The following is a 25,131-nucleotide window of genomic DNA, read 5'->3' as shown; positions in this document are numbered from 1 at the left end:
ACCCCAAGGGCTACGCTCCATGACTGATAGCGATGAAAAGGTCTATTTTTAGCGCAACTACGGGATTTCACTGACGACGAGCGGTATCTCTTATTCTCTACCCCAAGGGCTTACGCACCATAACTGATAGAAAAGAAGAGATTTCGATTTCAACACTTATGATGCGGAACGCGAACAGGGGGTTGACGGGACTTTCTCTTCACTACCCCAAGGGCTTACGCACCATGACTGATAGCGAAGGGAAAAGTCAGACTCGCGAAACAGGGTAAAGTACGGCAAAAGATAACAGAAAGCGATACAGTACAGCAGTGTCAAAGAAGTAACCGGTGTAGGTCTAATGAAATACTGAACGGTAAAGACGGGGACCTACCTACTTTATTTATGACGCGGTACGCGAACAGGGAGTTGACGGGACTTTCTCTTCACTACCCCAAGGGCTTACGCACCATGACTGATAGCGAAGGGAAAGGTCAGACTCGCGAAACAGGGTAAAGTACGGCAAAAGATAACAGAAAGCGATACAGTACAGCAGTGTCAAAGAAGTAACCGGTGTAGGTCTAATAAAGAAACTGAACGGTAAAGACGGGGACCTACCTCCTTTATTTCAGGCACTCGCGGAAAACAAACGAAAACTAAAAATTAATTCCAAAGAGCACTAACTTCGTAATACAAAATTTATTCTAAATTCGCTGAACGGCTTGTCGTGCACAAAATTAAAGTCGAATCGCAGAGAAAAGAGAGTACCGAGCGTAAAAGTGAAAAAAGAGACTAAAGAGTAAAAAAGGCAGGCGCGGGGGAAAATCTGCTTTTATAGGAAAATCCCCCCACACGTTAAAAATCTGAAAATTCCAGAATGCGACAAGAATGAAAAACGTCGTCAGCTCCGGTTTATCGCATATCAACATCAGAAAAACGTCGAAATCTTCAACGGCATGCAAGAAAATCAACGTTAAACACAGATAAACGGTTTTTTACATTTACTCTGCCTATCGGAATGAACGTACTGAATATTTGAGAATTAAATATTTTCAAAGGCGGAAATGTGAAATGAAAGGAATGCACTAAAATGACCTCCAATTTTTCTTAGGAAACTGGAGATCATTACAGCTTCTTTAGCCTATGCAACAATGGAACAATGTAAAACCGAACTATAAATTGTCCAAATTCAAATTATTTCATACTTTCGTGTTCCGATACAGAATCTTCTTTCGGAAATTAGCATGCAAAATGTAATTTTTTGTTGGCGTCGAAGAAAATGCATATTTACTTACCACTAAAAATATGTTATCAGAATTGCTTCCTGATGAATTCATAAGTGGGTGTTCAGTTTTTGTTTTCTATTCCACTTACATAATACATAATACATTTCAAAATGAAACTGGGCTTTTCTGAAGAGAAAATTCAAATTAATTCAATATACTGAAATTGATTTGTCATCAGATTTGCAATAATATCATATATTTCTGTATATAAATCCATTTCAATTTCCGTACATCAGTATGAAAATTATTAGTATCTATAAGCGTCAGTTAATTTGAAACGACATGGCTTATGTACGATTGTAGACTTCGGTTTGTCAATTGCTATTATGTTTCTGGCCGACTTTGTGGTGCCCAGTTGACAGTATTCGGTGCAGTACATTCCAGGTGCGGCAAGATTTTGCCATGCCGATGATCCAGATAAAGACTCTGGAAATTCTTCTCCTGGAGCCTGTATATATGGTGCCAGGTCAGATTTAGAATTGATCTGATAATTTGACGAGTATTCCGTTGTTATTCCGCTGAAATGATAACAGAGCAAGGTGAGATTACCCAATCCAACCCCGAAAATAAGACCTGATGATATAGATTCTGAGTATTTCAGTTCTATACAGAGTAACTATAAAGCAACGCACAGAATTAGTTAATTGAAGTTAAAGCTCTCGGCGCTGCTGGAATATTCTCGAACATGAGCGAAACGATATAAAAGATACGCACGGTGGATCCCTGGGCAGTTAGTGTTCCGAATAGAGTGGAGTGGCTTGTTCGATTCCGGCAGAAACACTTGATGATTTTCATGTATATTATACAGGGTGTTTCATGAGTCGTTGGCCATAGCCTAATGGCTAAATTTGCGATAGCCATTACTCTGGACTGCAAGGTCCGATTTCGATCAAATTTTATGGGTTTGTTCACTTCAGAATGCTCTTCCAAACGTTTCATGAAATATCAATATTTTCAGGGCAGTACTCAGAATATCGTGATTTTTTCATTCAAGCCCCAAAATCTATATTTTTTACATCTCTTACAGAAATTTCGATATTGCCATGAAAAACTACATAATTTATTCTGAGAAATTCAATTTTCACTTTGCATGGCGCATTTGTCACAAGGGAATAGGAACCGGACGAATTCATATTTTATGTCATTTTTTTCGAAATACGGTCCTGTTTTTATTCCTTCGATGATAATATTTATTGTCTTTTGCCGGGATTCTGAGTTATTTCAAATTCTGTTTTTAAACCCTCAGCACATACTGAGTGTTCGAAAAAAAGTGTTTAAAAGTATGCAAAGTAGAGCTGTGAATTCTTTTGAAATTATATATTCAATTTAGATACAAATGATGTAAACCATCTTGATCTTGGAAAATATAATCCGTAAGTGTATTTGTTTCATAACACACATATACTTCATTCAAATTTATTTTAGCAGTCGGTTGGCCATGAAATAATTTTCTCAAGTTTTTGTAACTAGAACGGAGTAAGGTTGGCACTCATGAAATGTCGTTGATGTCATAACGCCGTTGCCACAACTAATATCAATTTTTATTACGAAAATGCCGAAAGTGATTGAAAAAAGAGACAGGGTTTCAGGAAGTGCTATTTAGAATTCAGGTCCGCTCATTCAAATAGTTATACCCTGATATTCTAAAATCTACAATACGTCAGACGGTAGCGAACATATTCAATGTAAGAGAATTTAGATAATGTTTCATCTGAATCTAAACGACTTATATTTCAGCTGAATATTTCCACAATCAGAAAGATTGTGAATGAAGAGGACGACAAAGAATTTCCTTCTATTGGGAGACCCAAAAAAGTGGTGGCATTTGAGAATTTTATGTTTGAGTGAATTAATGCGAAAAGTTTACTACAGGATTTTCGATAATAAATGTCATCGGAGAATAAGTTCCCTAAAATGGGTTGTTCTATTTTTCATTTGACTTGTCCTATACAATAAATACCTAATTATTATTATTACATCATTGTATTAAAATGAATAGCCACAAATACGCGCAAGTTGCCCTGTTACTTGTTTATTGTGAAATTATTATGTGAAATTTTTGTTCAAAGGTGAAGTTATTCATCTTAACTTGAAACCTCCTTCAATTCCTTTTACTTATTATGTTGATGTAAGATGATTTTTGCTGAAGAATTTAACATTCTTGTAATTATCTGTTAATTCCTCCAGGAGATACCCATTCCCAACCACTGCATCATATGCATTTCATCTTCTGGTTAATATTTTTGAAATCTAAAAATGATGTAAGCCAAAAGAAGATAACGAACATCAACTCTCCTTAAGCTAGTGCATATTATGATATTATACTGATCTCTTGTATTTTCCATGCAAATAACTGGATTTGGTATGCCTTCAATCAGTTTGTATAAACTTCAATTATGTTCGTCACATATTTTCCGAAGAGATTCGACATTGTGATGAAATACGTAATATTAGAAACTTTTACGTAGAACGGGCAACATAGCGTTGATTTAAAATCCAAAAATGTTTTGACAAGCTTCATAACCCCACATTTTCGTACGATACAGAGCGAAATGTGTCAAATTTCCATGGCCAACCGACTGCTAAAATAAAAGTGAATGAAGTATAAGTATTAAAATTTATTCTTCAACAATGAAAATGTAGGTACTATTATGAGATGTTCGAAATGGAGTGCTTCTATCTCGACAGATTTCTTAGCGCTTAAAATTAGATTATTTATTTCCCTTCTTATCATATCTGGATTTTGTTTAACTTCTGCACAGGCTTCTTCTATCCTCTTCCGCAAATGCTCTCGTGAAGTCAGAAGTGTCTGTTACTTTTTCACGCACACTCAGTGGGAACTGAGGGTTTAAAATGAAAAAGAGTTGAACAGAATTTAAAAAATTTAAATTCTCGACCGACGACAATGAATGCATCACCAAAGGTATAAAAAGAGGACCGCATTACGAATAAATGACATAAAACATGAAATCGTTCGGTTCCTTCATTGTTGTTTTATGAAGATAAATAAAAAGGTTATGGTTTTTCGGAAGAATAAATTTTAACAGATATGTGTGTTATGAAGCAAATACACTCACGGATTATATTTTCCAAGATAGTTTAGATCAATTGTATCTAAATTCAATATGTAATTTCAGAGAATTCACAGCTCGACTTGGCATACTTTTAAACACTTTTTTACGAACATTCAGTATGTGCTGAGGGTTTAAAATGAAGAAGAATTGAACCGAATTCAAAATCCCGCCAAAGGACAATGAATATTATCACCAAAGGAATAAAAACAGGACAGTGTTTCGAAAAAAATGACATAAAATATGAATTCGTCCGGTTCCTATTACCTTTTGACAAGTGTGCCATGCAAAGTGAAAACTGAATTCTTTAAAAAGGGTTATTAGTTTTTCATGGCAGGAACGAAATTTCTGTTACGGATGTGACAAATATATAAAAAATATATAAAAATAGTTTTTCATGGCAGGAACGAAATTTCTGTTAGGGATGTGAAAAATATAGATTCTGGAGCTTGAATGAAAAATCATGATATTCTGAGTACTGCCCTGAAAATATTGTAACGTTTTCTTCGCTTGATTAAAACGTCCAACTTATTAAAATTATTTATTTACACTTAATACACACTTATAACTCACAAACTAACTATCACACTACTATTTATTTCCACTCTTGTTTATTTGCACTAGTCGCTTGCACTGTTACTGTACTTGTACCTCCTACCTGCTCCTCCGCTGGGCTTATATAGGCGCCGGAAACATTCAGGTAGATTCGCGGTTATTCTGGAAGCTCTCGACCGCTCTGGTTCTCGAAATGTCCGACCGCAAGGGCCGGACTGGTTACACTGTCCCCTCCTTAAGCCTGTTCTGTCCCAGAACAGATTTAGTGAATTCCTCCGAGGACCGTGGCGAAACTTGCACTCATCACCATTCCTACAGTAGCCTATCTGATGGAAGTAGCACTCCACAGTTTTTCCAGGCTCCCTGGCCTGCTTTGGGTTGAAACTGCATACCAGGATCCGTATACCAGTCCCCTGAAATACCACCTCCAGCATGCTTCGCACAACTCGCCAATTCAGCTGGTCCAATCCACAACCGAGCTTGGGAACAGCTAATTTCCTAACTCCAAAGCGTTGAAGGTCTTCTTTCAAGCTATGCAGTGCCGTCCATAGATTCTGATAGGTTGGCTTCTGATAGGAATGTTGCTTTGTGACTAAGTAATAAATGAACCGACCTTCAGCCTTCAATTTCAAAACTTTCCCGATTCTTGGCTGCTGTCGCAATAGTTGTTCCTGACGTCCAAATTTATTTCTGAATACTCTGGCTATTCCTTTGCTCATACGAAGGTCCTCCGCTACGCAATGAGCGAGAGAGTATTCCTCAGACACGGTAAAGAGATCTTGATGTACTTCCTGTGTAACGTCGAACCGTGCAACGCGTGTCTCACCATAACAATCCATAAACTTCTGGTAATCGCTGCTACCTTGCATCGGGGCTTCCACAAGACGTACCTCTTCTTCGTCCTGCGCGTACGGGGCTAATCGGTTGAAATGGACAACCTTTGGTTTTCCTCTGGGGAGCTTCCTTATCCGGTAAACTACATCATTTATCCTCTTGATTATTTCATACGGTCCCTCCCACTGTTTCTGCAGCTTTGGTGAAAAACCTTTCCTCCTTTGTGGATTATGTAGCCACACCAGATCTCCAGTGGCGAATCCACCTTCAATAGCCTTGATGTCGTAGCGCATTTTCATTCGGTCACTTGCTTGCTGCATTTGATTGCGCACCTTGCCATGTATGTAATCCAGCTTGTTCCTTAATTTACTAACGTAGTCCTCCCCAGCTACGTCTTCTCCAGGCTTACATCCAAACTCTAAGTCGCAAGGCAGTCTTATTTCTCGGCCGAACATTATACTGGATGGAGTTTCCTTGGTAGATTCTTGAACCGAAGATCTATATGCCATGGTGAATAGATGTAAATATTCATCCCAATCCCGCTGGTGATCAGAAACTACTTTGGTTAGATGTTTTCCCATGGTCCGATTCATTCGTTCGACCATGCCGTCTGATTGTGGATGAAGAGGTGTAGTCCTTGTTTTGTGAATTCCCAATTTGCTGCATACTTCTTGGAATAACTTCGATTCAAAATTTCGGCCTTGATCACAATGCAGCTCCAGAGGTATTCCAAATCTGCAGAAGAATTCTCTGACCAATTTATCAGCTACCGTACTTGCCTCTTGATGAGGAATACCGTAGGCTTCCACCCATTTCGTGAAATAGTCCATCGCTACCAAAATGTACTTGTTTCCATGGTCTGTTTCGGGAAAGGGGCCAGCGATGTCGATAGCTACTCGTTCCATGGGGGATCCGACGTTATATTGCCTCATTGGTGCTTTTCCTTTACCATAAGGTCCGTTAGCAGCAGCACAAACCTTGCATCTTCTACACCAATCTTTAACGTCCCTCTTACAATTTAGCCAATAAAATCGCTGCCTGACTTTTTCCAACGTCTTGGTTATCCCGAAATGTCCACCTGAAGTTCCATTATGTAGTCTGGTCAGAATGTCTGTCACACGGCTCTTTGGCACAATCAACTGAAGTCTCTGCTCAGTTCCATCTTCATTTTCCCAACAACGTTTCAGAAGACCTCCATCAATCTTCAATGTTTCCCATTGTGCCCAATACGACTTTACATTCTGGCTCAGTCTGGATACTTCTTCCCAAGTAGGTCGTCTACCGCTCTTCTTCCAACTCAGGATTACTTTCAAGTCGTTATCTTCCTCTTGTGCTCTTTGAATTTCTTCAGGTAGCCAGTCGTCTTCGATTACGGTGGTCCGCCTTAAATCGATCTTTTCTTCCAGGCGCGAACAATGGCTACAATTCTCGGGACAAGGTCTTCTTGATAACGCGTCTGCATTGCGATGGCTAGTCCCCGCTCTGTGTTCAGTGTCAAAGTCATACTCTTGCAGCCTCTCAATCCATCTAGCCACTTGTCCTTCCGGGTTCTTGAAACTCAGGAGCCATTTCAAAGCAGCATGGTCCGTTCTTAGTAAGAATTTCCTTCCGTACAAATATTTGTAGAAATGTTCTACGGACTTGATGACTGCTAAAAGTTCCCTCCTGGTCACGCAATAATTCCGTTCTGGTTTGGACAACACCTTGCTGAAGTACCCGATGACTCTTTCCTGTCCATCCTGGACTTGCGATAGAACGCCGCCAATGGCTGTATTACTGGCGTCGGTGTCGAGCACAAATTCACCTTCAGCCCTTGCGTAACTCAGAACTGGAGCTGTGACCAGAGCCTTTTTCAATCGTTCGAAGGCTTCAGCGCAATCATCGGACCATATGTACTCCTGTCCATCTTCCGTCAATTTCGTCAGCGGCTTGGCAACGTTGGCAAAACCAGATACAAATCTTCTATAATAAGTGCAAAGGCCTAAGAAACTCCGCAACTCACTCTTGTCTTTCGGTATAGGCCATTCCTGCACTGCCTTGATCTTATCCGGATCAACTTTCACACCTCCCCGTGAAACTACGTGTCCTAAATATTTCACTTCTGTTCGAAACAGATTACACTTTTTAGGACTTAGCTTTAGGTTGGCATCACGAAGTCGCTGGAAAACCTCGGATAGGTTGTGTAGGTGATCTTGGAATGATTTTCCCACTACTATCACATCATCCAGATACACCAGACAAGTTTTCCAGGAGAGCCCTCTCAATATTGTCTCCATCAGACGTTCAAATGTGGCAGGAGCATTGCATAGACCGAAAGGCATGACTTTAAACTGCCACAGACCTGTTCCAATACTGAAGGCAGTTTTTTCTTTATCCTTTGGATCCAAGCCAACCTGCCAATATCCACTCTTCAGATCCAAGGTGGAAAACCAACGTGATCCCGAGAGTGTGTCCAGGGTATCGTCAGAGGGCTCGATTACTCTCACGCAGCCACTCCTCGTTACATCCTCACACCTACCAGTCACTATGCCTTCAGTTCGCCCTGGCAACGTGATGTCCTCGGTCAGTCGAATCCGATATATCTTGTCGTCCACATCATTGAATGGAATCTCTTCACTTCCTAGCCGAAGTACATCACTCTTCATATCCAATTGACATCCAAGCTTCTTAACAAGGTCCAATCCCAGAATAACTTCTTCCGTGATTCCAGCTACCAGAACTTCGTGGCTAGCTGTTGTGTTTCCCAATTCAATAGTGGAGACGATCGATCCATAAGTCGGTATTTCCTGTCCAGATGCAGTTCGAAGTTTGATCCTAACTGGGCGAATCTTGAATCCTTCAGCAATTTCTGGACGCACAATGGTTTTAGTCGAGCCAGTGTCTACCAGTATTTTCACATTTCGATCATTTATCTTTCCAGGGATAACTATGCTTGATAAATCCTTAGACATTATTCCTCGGATTATCACTTCGGGTGCATTTTTGGCTTGGGTCGATTTATGCCCCTTATCACCGACCCCTTTTAGTTTCCCTGCTGAGACTCTTTTTCCAATTCTGGACAGTTTCGCTTAAAATGCCCACTTTTGTTGCAGTTCCAGCACACAGCATCCTTTTTCCTAACTTGTGATATTCTGCGGATTTCTTCTCTGACAATGTCCTGAATAGATCGGTCTGTGTCTTGGACTTGTCTTACACGAAGGTGTCCTCTATGTGAAGCTTGCTTTGCTGCCTCAATTTCTAAAGCCTGGGCTAAGGCATCATCAATGGTTCTAGGGCGTGCTAGTCTCAGGGCTTGTTGTATTTCGCTATCCTTTATCCCATCCACGAATGTCTGGATTGATAGCTGTTCCAGGAAGCTATCTGGAGCAGATGGATAAGCCAGCCTGACTAATCTCGCCACATCAGCTTCAAACTCCTGGAGATTTTCCCCTGTTTTCTGCACTCGGTTCTTTATTTGTGCATGGTATACTTGTTGTAAATGAGCATCACCATATCTCATCTGAAGTTTCGATGTAAGAACTTAGTAACAGGCTTGTTGACTCTCCGGGATCGTCTGCAGAATGTTGAGTGCCTCTCCTCGTAGAGCTATTATTAATGCCGTGGCTTTTTCGTTATCGTTCCAATTGTTCGCCAGCGCAGCAGCTTCAAACTGTTTTTGGTATGTCGACCAGGGTATTTTTCCATCAAAAGTTGGAGGCTTGATCTTCATTCTACTACCTTCGCCGTCATTTTCCGCTTTCGCTGTGCTGTAGGGTGTTGAAGCCAGAATATCTGTTCTGTTTGACATTCTTTTCAAGGAATCTATGAACTTGGAATGATGTTCAATTATTCCTGCCATTTCTTCAAACTTTCCGTTAACCTTGTCAAACTTTTCATCAACTTCGTCAAATTTTCCACTCACTATATCGAATCTCTCGTCCACTTTATCGAATTTTTCATTTATGGTTTCCAGTTTCTCATCCAATTTGTCTGTAAGTTGACTCACCACATCATTACAATTCTCCCTAATCTGGTCCATTTTCTCATTTAATTTCTCATCAATTTTCTCATTTAATCTTCTGGAATTTTCTTCCATTTGTTCATTCAACTTACATGAGTTCTCGTCCATTTTCTCATTCAACTTACAAGAGTTCTCGTCCATTTTCTCATTCAGTTTTCGAGAATTTTCTTCCATTCTTTCGTTCATCTTACTCAAAAAGTCCATTACCGCTTGAGTCTCCATTGCGTTCTGTAATCTTGTGGTCACTGGCATGAACAAATAACCGAAAATATTTATTTAATTCGAGCGATGTTTCACCTCACACGTGACACCAATGTAACGTTTTCTTCGCTTGATTAAAACGTCCAACTTATTAAAATTATTTATTTACACTTAATACACACTTATAACTCACAAACTAACTATCACACTACTATTTATTTCCACTCTTGTTTATTTGCACTAGTCGCTTGCACTGTTACTGTACTTGTACCTCCTACCTGCTCCTCCGCTGGGCTTATATAGGCGCCGGAAACATTCAGGTAGATTCGCGGTTATTCTGGAAGCTCTCGACCGCTCTGGTTCTCGAAATGTCCGACGGCAAGGGCCGGACTGGTTACAATATTGATATTTCATCAACCGCTTAGAAGACCTTCCTAAAGTGAACAAACCCATAGAATTCGATCGAAATCGGACCTTGCATTCCAGAGTTATGGCTATCGCAAATTTAGGTCAATATTCATTAATCACCCCGTATCTCCGAAACTAATAGCCTTAGGATACAAAACAAGCAAGTTTTCTGAAAGGCCTAGATGACCTGCATTCACCATTAGGCCATGGCCAACGACTCATGAAACACTCTGTATACGTTTATTCTTATATTAGACGGAATAATATTCACTACTTATACTTACGAGTGGGGTACTCTGTGCACAATCTTTGGTAAATTTCTATTTGGAAACTGGTGCTTGAAAGGGACATGATCTATAACACTCTTATTTCCACTGGCAGGGGGCAACGTTTCATCGAAACCCTTAGACAAAATAGAAGTTGTTAAATTAATATCAAATATACTTACAGGTTGTTGGGCAGCCCAAGAGGGAAATTCGGGGTTTACTCGAGCGTGTCAGATTAAAATAAAGAGAGATATCTTGGACCCTATAGGGGGAATTGTCTACGACAGCCTGTCATAATAGTAAAAAAAAAACAAGCATTAGCTGTATTCGGGTTCGGCTTTTGGACGGTCCGAGAATTGTTCTAGGACTGCGCAAAACTGTTGCGCCCTAGTATAAAATCCTCTGCGCAGTTCTAGAACCATCCTCGGACCGTCCAAAAGCCGAACCCGAATACAGCTATTGTACATTGCATCCCATTTTGGGTGAGACAGCCAGGTTTCTCTATGGCTTGCTATTTAAGATAGAGCCTTGCGGTTTTTACGTTCCTGTCCTATTTTTTTGTGAAACTTAACCCTCTAATACCCAAGTCCGCCTTGAGACTGGTTGCATATAAGTGGATACAAAATTATTCTGCCCATGTCCGCCTTCAGTATAGGTTCATTTTGTGAGTATACAAGTGTTAATGTAAATCAGTTAACTATTTGCGAAAAAAAGATGTAGATTACATAAGCTAATTTGAAACTATACGGAAATAATTTTAAAAAAGAAAAAAAAACTTGAGCATTAGAGGGTTAAGTTGTCCTAATCAGATTTTGCATAACTGTTTCCGTTTATGAGATACAGGGCGATTTTGGAAATTGATACTTTTCGGGCCCTTCCTTTATCTCCGAAGGTATTAAAACTAATGCTGAGCTAAAAACTACGTCTGATACAGAATTCTGCGTGGAATCCAGGGGCGTACTCAATATTTTTTTTCGAGGTATGATTCTGAAGATACGACAAAAACCTATATTTTTTTCAATGGTACACCCTGTATTTTATTACTTCGTTGAATTTGTTATTTTTTTCCTTCAAAATGACGTATAATATTATATAGGTAGGATGTTCAGAAATTCTAAAAAACACTAAAACATCACATAATGATGGTTTGTGTTAGTGGGCCATGGATTTCCCATATAAAAGATGAATCATCTGGATAATTTTCTTTTGTGATTTTTACTTATAGGATAGTAAGCGAACCAAGATAATAAACTCCATCACTAACACGAAAAACAAAACGTAGCTACCTACCTAGATGAAATATGAAATCATAATACAAATTATATACAGGAAGAAATACTTGAAATACCCAATAAAATATTTATCATTTATACAAATTTTCGCCCTAACATAATATCTTACTAATTGAACTGTTTAAATTGCTGCCCACTTTCGCTTATATACAGGGTGTTCCTAAATTGAACGTACAAACGAAAAGGGGAGATTCCTTAAGTGAGTTTAAGTAAAAAAAGTCCCATAAACATGGGGTCGCAAACGTTTCGTTTTCGAGATACAGAGTGTTGAAGTTTGAATTTTTTTCAAGTTTTTTTTCTCATAGTATCTACACTTCACAAGATATTCAACTGAAATTTGGCATAGATATTACATTTTAGAGTTCTCACCACGTGACATGGCAATTTCATATTCATATTTCATATTTTTTCTGGAACACTGACACCTGTTCTTCTACAGAACTTTTTTTTGGTGAGCAATTGTTAATTTGAAAAAAAGTAAAAAGAAGCTTTGTTCTTATACTAAACTTTTCGTTCTTTTGTAGTTTGGTCGTATCTACCAACGATTTCGAGAAAAAAAATTTTGAACGATTCTCTCGAAATTCTCGAAGAACAGGTGGCAGTGTTCCAGAAAAAATATCACCATGTGAATCTTCTATCGAAATTGCCATGTCACGTTGTGAGAACTCTAAAATGTAATATCTATGCGAAATTTCATTTGAATATCTTGTGAAGTGTAGATACTATGAGAAAAAAACTTGAAAAAAATTCAAACTTCAACACTCTGTATCACGAAAACGAAACGTTTGCGACCCCATGTTTATGGGACTTTTTTTTCTTAAACTCACTTAAGGAATCTCCCCTTTTTGTTTGTACGTTCAATTTAGGAACACCCTGTATAATTGGCAAACCTTTTCAATATATGGCTGAGTGCATTTAATATTAAAAAAGGGCGGTTTTGTAAATCCTGGAAAGCTGCTTCTGTTGATGCACTATGTTCTTCGGGACTGTTGTAGAAAGACAATAATAATTCATAGCGATGACAGCTAGATCAGATTTGTTTTTTCTCTCCAATATGCCTACTTGATAAAACAATGCTGCCAAATGCATATAGTAGCCATAATAACAACAAGGATGTTTTTATCAACCATGACCTATTACTTTTAATGATCAAAAGTAATAATTCTCTTCTTGAAACTTAGGAAATTCATGGCCCACTAACAAAAAATCATCATTATGTGATGTTTTAGTGTTTTTTAGCATTTCTGAACATCCTACCTATATAATATTATACATCATTTTGAAGGGAAAAAAATAACAAATTCAAGGAAGTATTAAAATACAGGGTGTTCCATTGAAAAAAATTTAGAGGTTTGTGTCGTATCTTCAAAATCATACCCCGAAAAAAAATTGAGTACGCCCCTGGATTCTACGAAGAATTCTGTATCAGACGCAGTTCTTAACTCAGCATTATTTCTAACAACTTCGGAGATAAAAAAATCGCCCTGTATCTCATAAATGGAAACATTTATACAAAATCCGATTGGGCCAACTTTAGTTTCAAAAAAAATAGGACAGGAACGTGAAAACCGCAAGGCTCTATCTTGAATATCAAGCGAGAAACCTGGCTGTCTCACCCAAGATGGGATGCACTGTACATACTCGAGCGTGTCAGAAAGATATATGTGTTTAATTATACGTTGAAAAGTATTTATGTATTCTCTTAATCAGAAAATTTAAGCGTGACGAAAATGTGTGGGAGGGCGCCAAACTTGCAAAAAAAGTCACCTTCACATTCTCGAGTGAGGTGACTTTTTTTTTTATTTTGAAGCTAATGACTCAAGGATAACGGAAAAAATATAATCTGACAGTTTCAGCAGGCCGAAACAATAAAAATTGGTCATAAATAAGGTCACAAAAATTAGTTTTTCTGAATTATCTGCTCCCCTAGGCTTCAAATTGTTTTTGCATCCATCATAAAAGCTGAAGACCATAACATTTTCTACAAATTTTGTCCGAAGCAATTTTCTCTACGTTTGAACGTTTTTGAGATATGAGGCGATGAATGTACATTAGACTGGGTTTCTACATTGACCTTGGCCTTTCGCATGTATGGCTAAGCTCCTCGCTCTTATCGCCCTGTAACTCGAAAACGGTTGAGAGTTTGTAAAATTGCTTCAGACAAAAATATAGAATTTTATTATCTTATCTTATTAACTTTCCCAATGAATACATGATTAGAGGTACAGGAAGGAAGATATTTATAAAAATGCCTTTTGATATCATCCTCAAACTGCCAGATTAATGGGTCAACACGTCTGCAACACTATACCGTAATCCATAACGATTTTTTTTTATTTTCAAAGGACCGCTGTGACCTTTCGTCACGTCCGAATGAAGAATTCGTTCATAGACAGCCATCTTTGTCTATCTCATGAAGATAGTGTATTTGTAGTCCTTTATTATCAACGCATATTTCAGTCGATGTTGCCAACTTGTGCAATAGAAACGAAGCGCTTTAAATTTTAAATACCCATGTTTATTTTTCATTTTTAAGTACTTAAAATAATTGTTTTTGGAGAACGGCTGGAATGGTCATTTCAAAACGTGACGTTTCGAAAATATTTCATAAAAAATACATTATTTTCGTCAGAAGGAGTATTACCTATTGTCAGTGTTTTGAAAAGTAACGTCCTTTGGGTCCACTTAACATAACCTCTAAAAATGTGACACGCTTGAAAAAAAAATTTTTTAATCCATTTTCAACCCTTCCGCACGGCTAGCCCCACCACGCAAACTGTCAGATTAACATTATTATCAGAGACACGTAGGGAATATACAGTATCCTAATCTGACACACTCTATATAGTATGTACATCAGACGATTCTTTTTTACTCTTTGAGAACCTGCAGACGCTTTCCCCACCGCTGAAAGTGCATACATCATAGAACCTTTTTTTCTTTCTACCATCTAATCTTCAAAATACTCTAGGTCTCCATGACGCTCGAGTAAATCCCGACTTAGCATAGTCGACTCCCCAACTATTTGAATACTTGTTTCTTACCGGCCATTTTCCATTGGTGTTGTAATATGTGGGAAAATCTTTCTTAGCGTTCTTGCACTGGGTTTTGTTGAACTGGATATGAGTACTCTTGTTGGTCGTCATGTAAGGATCCAACCACTTCCAAAAACCCGGGTTTTCTGGTCTCACTGGTGGTTGTTCATCTCTTCCGAGTCCTTGAACCTGTTCCAAACAGTTCGGAAAGTAACCCCCGAATCAAATAAAGTGAATGAACTGCTCGAAAAAGTTGAGGAAGTCCAGACATTTTGAGACCATTTCAGAAGTTTCCTTTTTTCACCAATCTTTTTAAAATGAGAAATATAAATGTGATATAACTCATTAATTTGCCCATTTCTTTATAAGTTTCACAGTTTCAGGAAAACTAATTTTTAGTACCTATTCTCAGTTTACTGAAAAATTGTTGAAAATAAAGGTCAGTATGGGTTCAGCTTCAGGTTTTCCCGAACATCAACCGCAGCATGACAACGCCTTTGCGTATACGAGGATGTATTGAAATAGTTATTTTCCTATCAAGTGCGGAAAGTGATACTTGCCCGCACGAAACTGCCGTTGCCCGAACGATGCGAAGCAGAGTTCGGGTAAGCAGTTGAGTGCGGGCAAGACACTTTACGCAAGAGTTAGGAACAATATTTTTTCTAGAAGCGCTTGAAATATTTAAATATATCCATTTCACGAAACAGATCATATCTCATTTGATTGATTCATATATAATGACAGACGTAATTCTGCATGTCATTACTATGGGTTTCTCATCGTTGACGTTCTATGCATAGAAACATGATAGAATTTAATTTACTCTATAATATTTGCGTGCGGGAAAAACCCCTGCTAATCCACTCCCGCACGCAAATGCGTGCGGGAAAGAAATAGCAGGCGTTTTTCCCGCACGTTTTGGGAAAGTGACTCTTTGCAACTTGGAATGCGTGCGGGAAAAAGGTTGAACGCGCACGCTTGTAGAAAAAATTCTTAGCCTACTATAAAACCAAACAAAATTTCAATATCAAAATAATTTATTACTCAACATATTTTCCTGTTAATTGGATACATTTATTACAGCGAACCTGCAACGTCTCTAGATCTTTCAAAAAAAATGTTTCTTCTTGCTCTGCAAACCAGACCACCGCAGCTTTTATTACCTCCACTTTGGAAGAAAATTTACGACCTTTCAAACTTTTTTTCAGTTGAGGAAAGAGATGATAGTCGGATGGAGCCAAATCTGGTAAATAAGGGGGGTGTTCTAGTAATTCAAACCCTAAATCACGAATTTTTTGCATTGCAACATCAGATTTGTGTGCAGGGGCGTTGTCCTACAAAAACAAACTACCTATGGATAGCTTTCCGCTTCTTTTCTCTTTTCCGTAGAGTGATCAGTAATGTCGAATAGTAATCTGCGGTTATTGTTCTACCTTTATCCAAAAAATTAATCAAGATTACTCCATGCCAATCCTAAAAACTGGAGCAAGTACTTTTCCAGCAGATTTTTGGACACGAAACTTCTTAGGAACCAGAGTGTCGCCTTTTCATCGATTGTTGCTTTGTTTCTGGATCGTAGAAATGTACCCACCTCTCATCCATAGTAACAATTCGGTTTAAGAAGTCTACATTGTTTTCAAATCGAGCACAGATCGCGATGCTTCTACCCTTGCACGCTTTTGGTCAACATTCAAACATTTGGGGATCCATTTTGCACCAATTTTTCTCCTGTCCAAATTGACGTGAATTATGTGATGAACGCGTTCGTATGAAATATCCAGTGCTTCAGATATCCGTTTCAGCCCAATTCGACGGTTTGATAGATCATGTAATGAACTGCATCGATATTTTCGGGGACTGACACAGAAACTATCCTTCCTGATCGGTCATCATCTTCAATGGAAAATTTACCTCTTTTGAGACTTGCAGTCAAATTTTTCACTATCTGCTTACCTCTTAACAGTCTTAACCCTTTTAAATACAGGTACTTGATGATGGCTTGATACTCCAATTTGTCGATTTTCACAATTTCGGTGGACATCTTCTTTCTTTTAAATTTTTAATTCATTGCGTAACTCTGGTTTACTTTTTTGACCTCAAACTTCACATTGACACTTCTAATGAGTTATTGTTCGTTGGTCTAGGCTAACTAGATATCAATGCATGGTCCTACTTACGATCGCACTGTTGAAGTAGCCTTATTCAATTTACATTCCGAGTTGCGGTTCAAGCCATCCGAGTTCTTGAAGTATATGTGGAGGTGGTTGATGAGAAATGAGAATCCAAAGTTCTTTGTAGCTGATCCCAAGCATATTTTGGGATTGAGGTCTGGCGACCGAGGGGAGGCAGTGCAAAATGCGGAATACCATAAATTTCTAGAGCTTCATCGACAATTCTCTCTCGATGGGGTGGCTCATTATTGTCCAGCTATAAGAAATTTGGACCAACTATAAGAATTTACTGACCGAAGGTAGCCAATGAAAAACCATCGAACAGTAGAATCACAAGTGTCATCTGTGAGACGACGTATAAGTGTCAGCTATGTGACGATCGATGATCAGAGAAAATTTACACCACTCACACCTTTGTTCGAGGGGAAGGGATCTCAGAGATCTGGGCACCTAGGATCACGGCAACAGTCGCAAAGTAAAGAAGATGGAAGGGCAAACATTTTTGAGGGCCGCAGGCGCGAGCCACAGCTCAGGTGTATCAGCCCGAAAAGGCGTATCAGCCCAAAATGCGAATCTATACGTAAAACAATAAATCGACAAGAACTTACCTGAAACTGAAAGAGCTATCAAATCAAACGAGGAGCAGAATAACCATTCATATATAAGAGATTGAAAATTTGATTTCTTATAAATGGACATTTGGTGGACAAGAATTGAGTCAAATTTCTGAACTCCGTCAACTTTTTTGGAACAGTTTATTAATACTCACAGGACAAACTGCTGATATAGCCGGTGGTATTACTTCTCTAGAGTCTAAGTTCAAATAGTTGATTCTGAAATTGTCCTTCATTTCGGATATTTTTGGTGTTATCGGCCTCGGCGGATGAGCAAACATCTATAAAAAAAATATACATACATAATATGGATGATACTTGTGAAGTTAATGATCGTGAAAGAGTATGAAACCATTTCAGGAACGCTAAAAATTTGAGGGTGAAACATGAAATTGGCAGATATCAATTCGTTTGCTGAGAGAAGGCAGGCGTTCTCAAAATTTCAAATATACAGGTAATGGACAGGGCGAAGTTAATAATCGCAAAAGAGTAATGAAACCATTTCAGGACGGCTGAAACTTTGATATTATATTATTCACATACTCAAAACTGGATCATCAAATTGGCAGACAACAATCATACATTTCTGGCTTAGTATTTCGAGAGTTTGAGGTCGTCTGCCCTCTTTCAGCAAGCTAATTAATGCCTGCCAATTTAATGATCCAGTTTTGAGTATTTGAATAATATAATATCAAAGTTTCAGCCTTCCTGGAATGGTTTCATTACTCTTTTGCGATCATTAAATTGAAAATTTTAGGGGTCTGCCTTCTCTTAGCAAGCGAATTGGTGTCTGCCAATTTCATGGTTGATTTATCAATCATCATTAATCGATTTAAGTGAGGCCTTCGACTCGGTGAATCGGAGAGCGCTATGGAAAATTATGGGACGCCTTGGAGTACCCGAAAAATTCTTAGCAGTGTGTAAAACCCTTCATACCAACAACACCTCTAGAATACAGCATAACGGCTCTACAACCGACCATTTCTCAACCAACTCTGGAATAAAACAAGGCTGCTTATTAGCGCCTTTACTGTTCAGCTGTACCGATAAATTGCTGACATGAGTATGTCTGTGAGAGGTGTTGGAATGAGATTCAGATTTGATGGAGGCCTGTTTAACCTGAAGCGCCTCAGAGCAAAAACCCGTTCAAAGGTTATCACGGAACTTCAATATGCAGACGACTGCGCACTTATAGCTAGCAGCCCAAGGGACCTACAGATAATGCTGGACACCTATAAACATATATACGAAGCTTTAAGGCCTTATATAGACTCAATATCGACAAATCCAAAAGCCTGGTAAGTCCGCCAGAAAGCCTTCAAACACATATCAGCCTGGACAATGAAACTCTAGAACAGGTCGAGCAGTTCAAATACTTGGGAAGCTTCATAAATACTAGGGCTAACCTAGACACGAAAATACACAACCGTATCAATTCGGCATTCTAGAAGCTAAAGGTCAGAGTGTTTCAAAATCACGACCTCAATCTGGAGAACAAGACAGCTGTTTACAAAGCAGTGGTCCTCCCAACGCTTCTTTACGGAAGCGAAAGCTGGACGCCAAATTGGCGACATATTAAACAGCTCGAACAAACGCAACAACGTCATCTAAGACAAATAATGCACATCAGATGGTTCCACAAAGTTTCGAATGCAGAAGTCTTGCAACGCGCGAGTTGTACAACAATTGAGACTCAAGTAACAAAGGCTCGACTCAGATGGAGCGGCCACATTCTGAGGATGCAAGACACAAGACTCCCCAAAATAGCTCTGTATGGCGAATTCACAGAGGGAGACCGGAAACAAGGAGGCCAGTATAAGCGGTTTAATGATATTATCCCCGTTTCTGTTTAAGCTAGGATGTTGAAATGAAAAACTTTATACCGACACTTTTTTTATAGCAATCCAGTGGCATACCATGATTTTTTCCAACAACTATATTTACTGAGCTGTAATATAAATATGTGTTTTTTCTTATGAAAATAGTAGGTAGTTTAAAATGACTTTGAAAAACTGAGGGCGATGTATGATATATTTCTGAGACGGTAAGAAAATGGCGATTCTTTCTAAGTCATTTTAAACTACATAAACATAAACATAAACATAAATTTATTCATCTCAAGTATATACAGATGATGTCAAGGTATAAGTCCAGTATAACACGTTACAATAAAGAATACAGTGCAACACGATCATCGACAAACAACACAAAAAAAATTTTTCCTTTCACAGGTACGACTAGAATTTATGATTTATGGGACAGAAATTCATCCATGGAGTAAAATGCATTTTCTTTCATATTTTTTAAATACGTCATCCGCCATAACATTATGCACCAAGTCATCGATGTAGAGGGCAAATAAGATTGGTCCAAGCACCGACCCTTGGGGTACTCCTCGACTAACTTTGCTTTTGGAAGATAACTTTCCATCAAGGTCCACTATTTGACTACGATCTTGCAGGTAAGATTTCATCAAACCAAGTGCTGTCCCTCGGACTCCAACATACTCCAATTTGGATAAGAGTTTTTGGTGATCCACGCAATCGAATGCCTTACTCAAATCCATGCAGGTTAACATCACTACTTCTGTGCTGTCTAGAGCCTCCATAATGAATTCCTTTCACTGGATCAGGGCTGTTATTGTGGATTTTCCTCTCCTGAAGCCATGTTGCCGACATGAAAGCAACATGCTTTTCTCTAAAAATGAGAGCAACCTTGTCTTGATAACTGTTCTCATACGAAAAAATACAATTTTATGTTATAGCTCAGCAAATAAATCTGTAGGAAAAAATCATAGTAAGCCACTGGATATTGCTATTAAAAAAGTTTCTCTATAATATTTTCATTCATTCTAGCACAAACAGAAACGGAGATAATGACCAAAGTTGAAATCGCCCAAATATCAATAATGTTGGCCTTAAACTCAAAAACAAAAGAAGATAGAGGAATGCAGTTGATGGCATTATTAGTTTCTCGAAAAAAGACGACCGTTATGTTCCATGGTTAAAAAGTTAAAGTATCACCAATTTTGCCCACCATGTACATACAATAAGGTATTGTGTTCTGAAACTCTGAGGGGGTCTGCCTTTTAAATTTCCGAAACGTACCTAAGGGCCGAATTTGAAAATGGGTTTTATTTTTGTCTACAAAATTTTGATAATCTCAATAGAAAATTTTTTTCCTTATTTTCATGTTTCATTGCAACCTTTTAATCACTTTATAAAGTCAATCCCCCTTCACATTTAAGATGTTAGGGGTTGATGTTATCATGCTCACAAAGGTTGATACAAAATGATTGGGACCAACCGAATAAAATTTACCCCTACCTAATACGAACCAAAGTTAACCCCTTTTCGAATTTTTTCTGACTTTGCATTATGGTACCATTTCAAATTAACACTCTGTATAATCAAAAATAATAATTTGTCTCAATAAACTCTGTTTAATGTAACCAAAGTTTATTCTACTCACACTTTCTTCAATATTTCTAGTGTAATCCTTGTTTTTTCTTGGTGCTTTTCTATAACTGTCACAAACTCTCGTTTGCGTGTACTTCGTCACGAAATCATTTCTGTTGGTACTTGCAAATGTGGAATTTTTCAAAGCAACATCTGTGAATCTCCAGTCGTCTCTCAGATTAACTTTAACCCTCTGAAAAATAACAAACTATATTACTTAATGTCAGTGCATGCTTTATGCATTCCAGAAATTTATTTCTCTTGCTTGATTCTAAGGTTCATCATTAAAATAGTGAATAGATATTTGTTAAGTAAGGCTTCTACTCTTAAAGCACTGGAGGTACTTTGATGAAAATGGATGCGAATATCGAGTAGGTACCATACGCCAACTGAGTCCTTCTCAGATCTATACATTTTCCGAATAGAAAATTAATAAGTGTAACATAACAAATTCTTATAACAAGAAAGTTTCAAAGGTACTGGGTAAGTTTTGTCGATAGGTGCTAGAACGTGTCGAAATAAATGATAATTCCACCAAGAATCGTCTATTAGAGCTTTGAATAGAACTACACACAATTTTCTACTGAAAATTTGCATGTTAGGTTTTTTGAAAATGAACATTCCGAAAACAGCCTACTAGTTGCTTATTTCAAATGACACACCCAGTATATATTCGCATTGTTAGATAGCTTATTTGATAACAATTTCGAAATTGTTATCTTTGGATCTTTGGACATATGCTAAACGGTTTCGAAGTTATACAGGGTGAGTCTTTGACTCGTACAAATATTTTCAACAGTAAAAAGTCAAAAGAAACACTTTTTTCCTATACCATTTTTTCCGAAATTTTAAAAATACAGGCTGTTAAAAAACCATGAAAAATATTATTTTTAGTTCCATCTTACAAACGGTTTTATCGAATGAAATAAATTTCAGAATATAGTTTTTCATTTATTTGATTAATCTATTTAGAACACAAGATATCATACCCACGTCTTCCAGTTTTCTCATTATGACCATTATGTACAATAAAAATACCGTAAATTCAAAGAACCCAACTCTTGAAGCAAAGTTGTGCACTATCTAGTTAATTTTTGAATATTTTGTAAAATAAAAGCATTCTTCGTATTTCCTAGTATAATGTGCAGTATTCAAGTAATTTGATGTTGAAAAATAAAAAAAATCTCTGATGTTTGAAAAATTTATCTATCGCTGAACAGATCGTGATATTACGTGCGGAATATGACATTTGCATGGGACGCTTCTCGATCGTGATCGTGATCGTGGCCGCGGCCGCTCATATGTGTTCACCGCCTTAAGACACTGAGCATTTTTACTCACGCAGTCGAAATCGTCAGGATTTGGTGGCAAACCATCGTGGCAACTTCCAGTCGTTGTCCTGTAATCCGTACTTTTATTTGCTACTAAGGGTATGCCATAATCAATATGATAACGAGAGTTGGTGGTACATATCAATGGTTCATTGCTTTTCGCCATTATTTGAAATTAAAAACCATAATAAATATTGCAGAAATTTGACATATTAGTATTTAGTTCGTAACTATGGTATTCAGTGTCTTAACAACCAAATTTCCAGTGGCGTAGACAAACCATCGCGATAGCTCTCTATTGATCATTTGGTTTTCGTATCTGAAATTCCTCAAGACTCTTTTCATTAATAATTATTATATAAAATAATAAAGATTTGAAACTCTTTGCATCTACTGAGAACTAAATGCAACAGATGCTGAAAATGGCAGAAGAATTCTATGAAGATAAAAAAATGAAGTTTGAACTGGAAAAACTGTCGTCTTCCCAAGATAACGTTTTTTTTGTTGAAAACTTTTTATGTAGTTGTGCTAAATTTTTGCACACTACTTATTTTAGTATGCGAAAGATGATTTGGAATGCAAAGGGGGACAGACATAACTTTTCAAAATCACTGCATGGATTATAAATATAAATATAAAAGTAAGGGAAAATATTATGTGAACAAAAGCAAAACAGGGTGAGTTTTTGACACGTACAAATATTTTAACAGTAGATTTTTGAGGTCAAAAGAAATACTTTCGCCTTTTTTTTACGTAATGAAAATATAGAAGTTGAAACAACACTAAACTTGCCTTATACTAATGTTTTAAGTTGCCAGTACATGGGACACGGGATGTGAAAGTAAAGTTTGGTATTGTGATATTAAAAACAGAGAGGAATGATATTATTTGACAGAAGCTTGCTCGCTATTGGAAAAACAAAATCTATGTCGGCCAACTTAGTATTTCAATGCAATCCAATTATGTAAAACACAAATCTCCGAAAAAAGGTTAACGTTATTGAGCAAAAATACATTTTCTAACAGGATAGCTCTCTTCTCTGAGATCTAGCACCTTTTATAATCTACACTGAAATGAGTTACATATATCAGTATATGGTCTTATTTCTCAACAAAAAACCCCTACAACTCAATTTACTAGTTTTGAATAACCCTGTATGTTCCTTCAAAATTTATGTAGGTACACTGTGTGTTTCACGTAAGCGGGTCACTGGATTTTTTGAAATTAGGAAAAATTCTTCACAATCGACTGGCTTAGAAAGTAGTGGTACATAGAGGCTAGTTCTAACTTTTTTTTTTCATTTAAGATTTCACCAATAAAATTTGTAATCGAAATTCGTAAACTATGCATCCATGTTGTGTATGGTTCAAAAAATACTTGATGTCAAATGTGAGAAAATGGATAAAACTAATTTTCTTTTTTCAACCATACCTATATACAGCGTGTCCCAAAACTAGTGAATCAAATGTCACACCACGATAGAGTAGACCAAATACTATTGAATGATACCAATATTAGTTCACCGAAAATGTACTGTTTCCAAAATAATCAGAATTTTATTAAAATACCTAAAGTTTCCGATTTTCGAACTATTCTTCTTAATCACAGGGCCAGATTGCGAAAAAGGATAGCGATTTTAATTAAAATTATTTCAAGTAGTTAATCGAAAACCTAAGTAAATGTAAATTGAATCAATTGTTTTTTCTATATAATTTTTATTACTCAGAATAAACCCCCTCTACAGGGGTGATAATATGAAAAATTGCAATTTCAGGTTAAGTTTTTTGGAAACGGTACATTTTCGCTCAACTAATGTTGGTGTCATTCGATAGTATTTGATCTACTCTATCGTTGTGTGACGTTTGATTCACTAGTTTTGGGACAGCCTGTATATACTTAGACAATATACATTTTTCGTTGATGCTATTTACTCAGAGTTGTTTTGAATAAAATAGATAGAACAAATATAAAACTAACATTATGAATATATTCATCCAGACTGTAAATGGGTAGTTAATTTAAGGGTTGATTTATATTCGAAAAACAGTGGGCCTTTCATATAATTTTTCTATGAGCAGCCCCAGCTTATATACAGACCCTTAAAGATGGCATATGAAAAGAAATGTTAAATTTTTTTCTTAGAAACCAGAAAACGGACAGAAATAAAATTAAATAGTCGTTCTATATAGGCAATAAAAAAAAATTGGTGGTGTTTCCCAATAATGTCAGCAATCCGCAAACTAGGTGAAAACTTTGACTCAAAACAGTGACGAGAGATCTTATTTGATCAAAATAAATCAAGCTATCAGAAATAAATTTCTCAAAAGAATTATATGAATAAGGAAAAAAAATTCTCGCGGAACGATTTTATAGGTGTTTTTTTCTACCCCTTGCAACTATGTGGGAACATCGCCCAATTTTTTCATCGCCTTCTCGCTCCCACAAAATGTCTGATAAATTTTTTTACAGTTTTTTGAACTGTGAGAAAAAAATTAAAAATTGCTTCTCAGGTTAGTTTCAAGAGTTGGGTTCTTTGAATATTTGGTATTTTTATGGTAATACGTTATACGTACGTAACGCTCATAATGAAAAAACTGGAAGACATCGGTGATATCGTCTGTTCGAAATATCGA

The 25,131-nt window shown here is 37.4% G+C and overlaps 1 protein-coding gene across 1 annotated transcript; it reads right to left on the bottom strand.

Moving 5' to 3' along the window:
- Nucleotides 1–1,322: 1,322 nt before the first annotated feature.
- LOC123308320 lies at nucleotides 1,323–22,739 on the bottom strand. Its single transcript, XM_044890930.1, has 6 exons — nucleotides 22,509–22,739; nucleotides 21,181–21,360; nucleotides 17,865–17,990; nucleotides 14,934–15,113; nucleotides 10,616–10,734; nucleotides 1,323–1,780 (listed from the first exon to the last, which is right to left on the bottom strand). The coding sequence occupies exons 1-6, from the start codon at nucleotides 22,662–22,664 to the stop codon at nucleotides 1,510–1,512; spliced, it is 1,032 nt and encodes a 343-aa protein (XP_044746865.1). The 5' UTR covers nucleotides 22,665–22,739; the 3' UTR covers nucleotides 1,323–1,509.
- Nucleotides 22,740–25,131: the final 2,392 nt, after the last annotated feature.

Source organism: Coccinella septempunctata, chromosome 2, assembly GCF_907165205.1.
Source record: "Coccinella septempunctata chromosome 2, icCocSept1.1, whole genome shotgun sequence".
NCBI classification, from domain to species: Eukaryota; Metazoa; Arthropoda; class Insecta; order Coleoptera; family Coccinellidae; genus Coccinella; species Coccinella septempunctata.
The sequence above is the reverse complement of the archived record's forward strand: the minus strand, read 5'-3'. Positions and strand labels throughout refer to the sequence as shown.

Excerpts from the sequence above, each read along its gene's own strand:
- LOC123308320 (XM_044890930.1), bottom strand. The coding sequence starts at position 22,664 with ATGGCGAAAAGCAATGAACCATTGATATGTACCACCAACTCTCGTTAT. Across the intron at positions 17,991-21,180 it reads CTAGAAATATTGAAGAAAGT|ATGTTTGCTCATCCGCCGAG; the intron begins GTGAGTAGAATA and ends TTTTTTTTATAG. Across the intron at positions 10,735-14,933 it reads ACACCAATGGAAAATGGCCG|GGTTTCGATGAAACGTTGCC; the intron begins GTAAGAAACAAG and ends ATTTTGTCTAAG.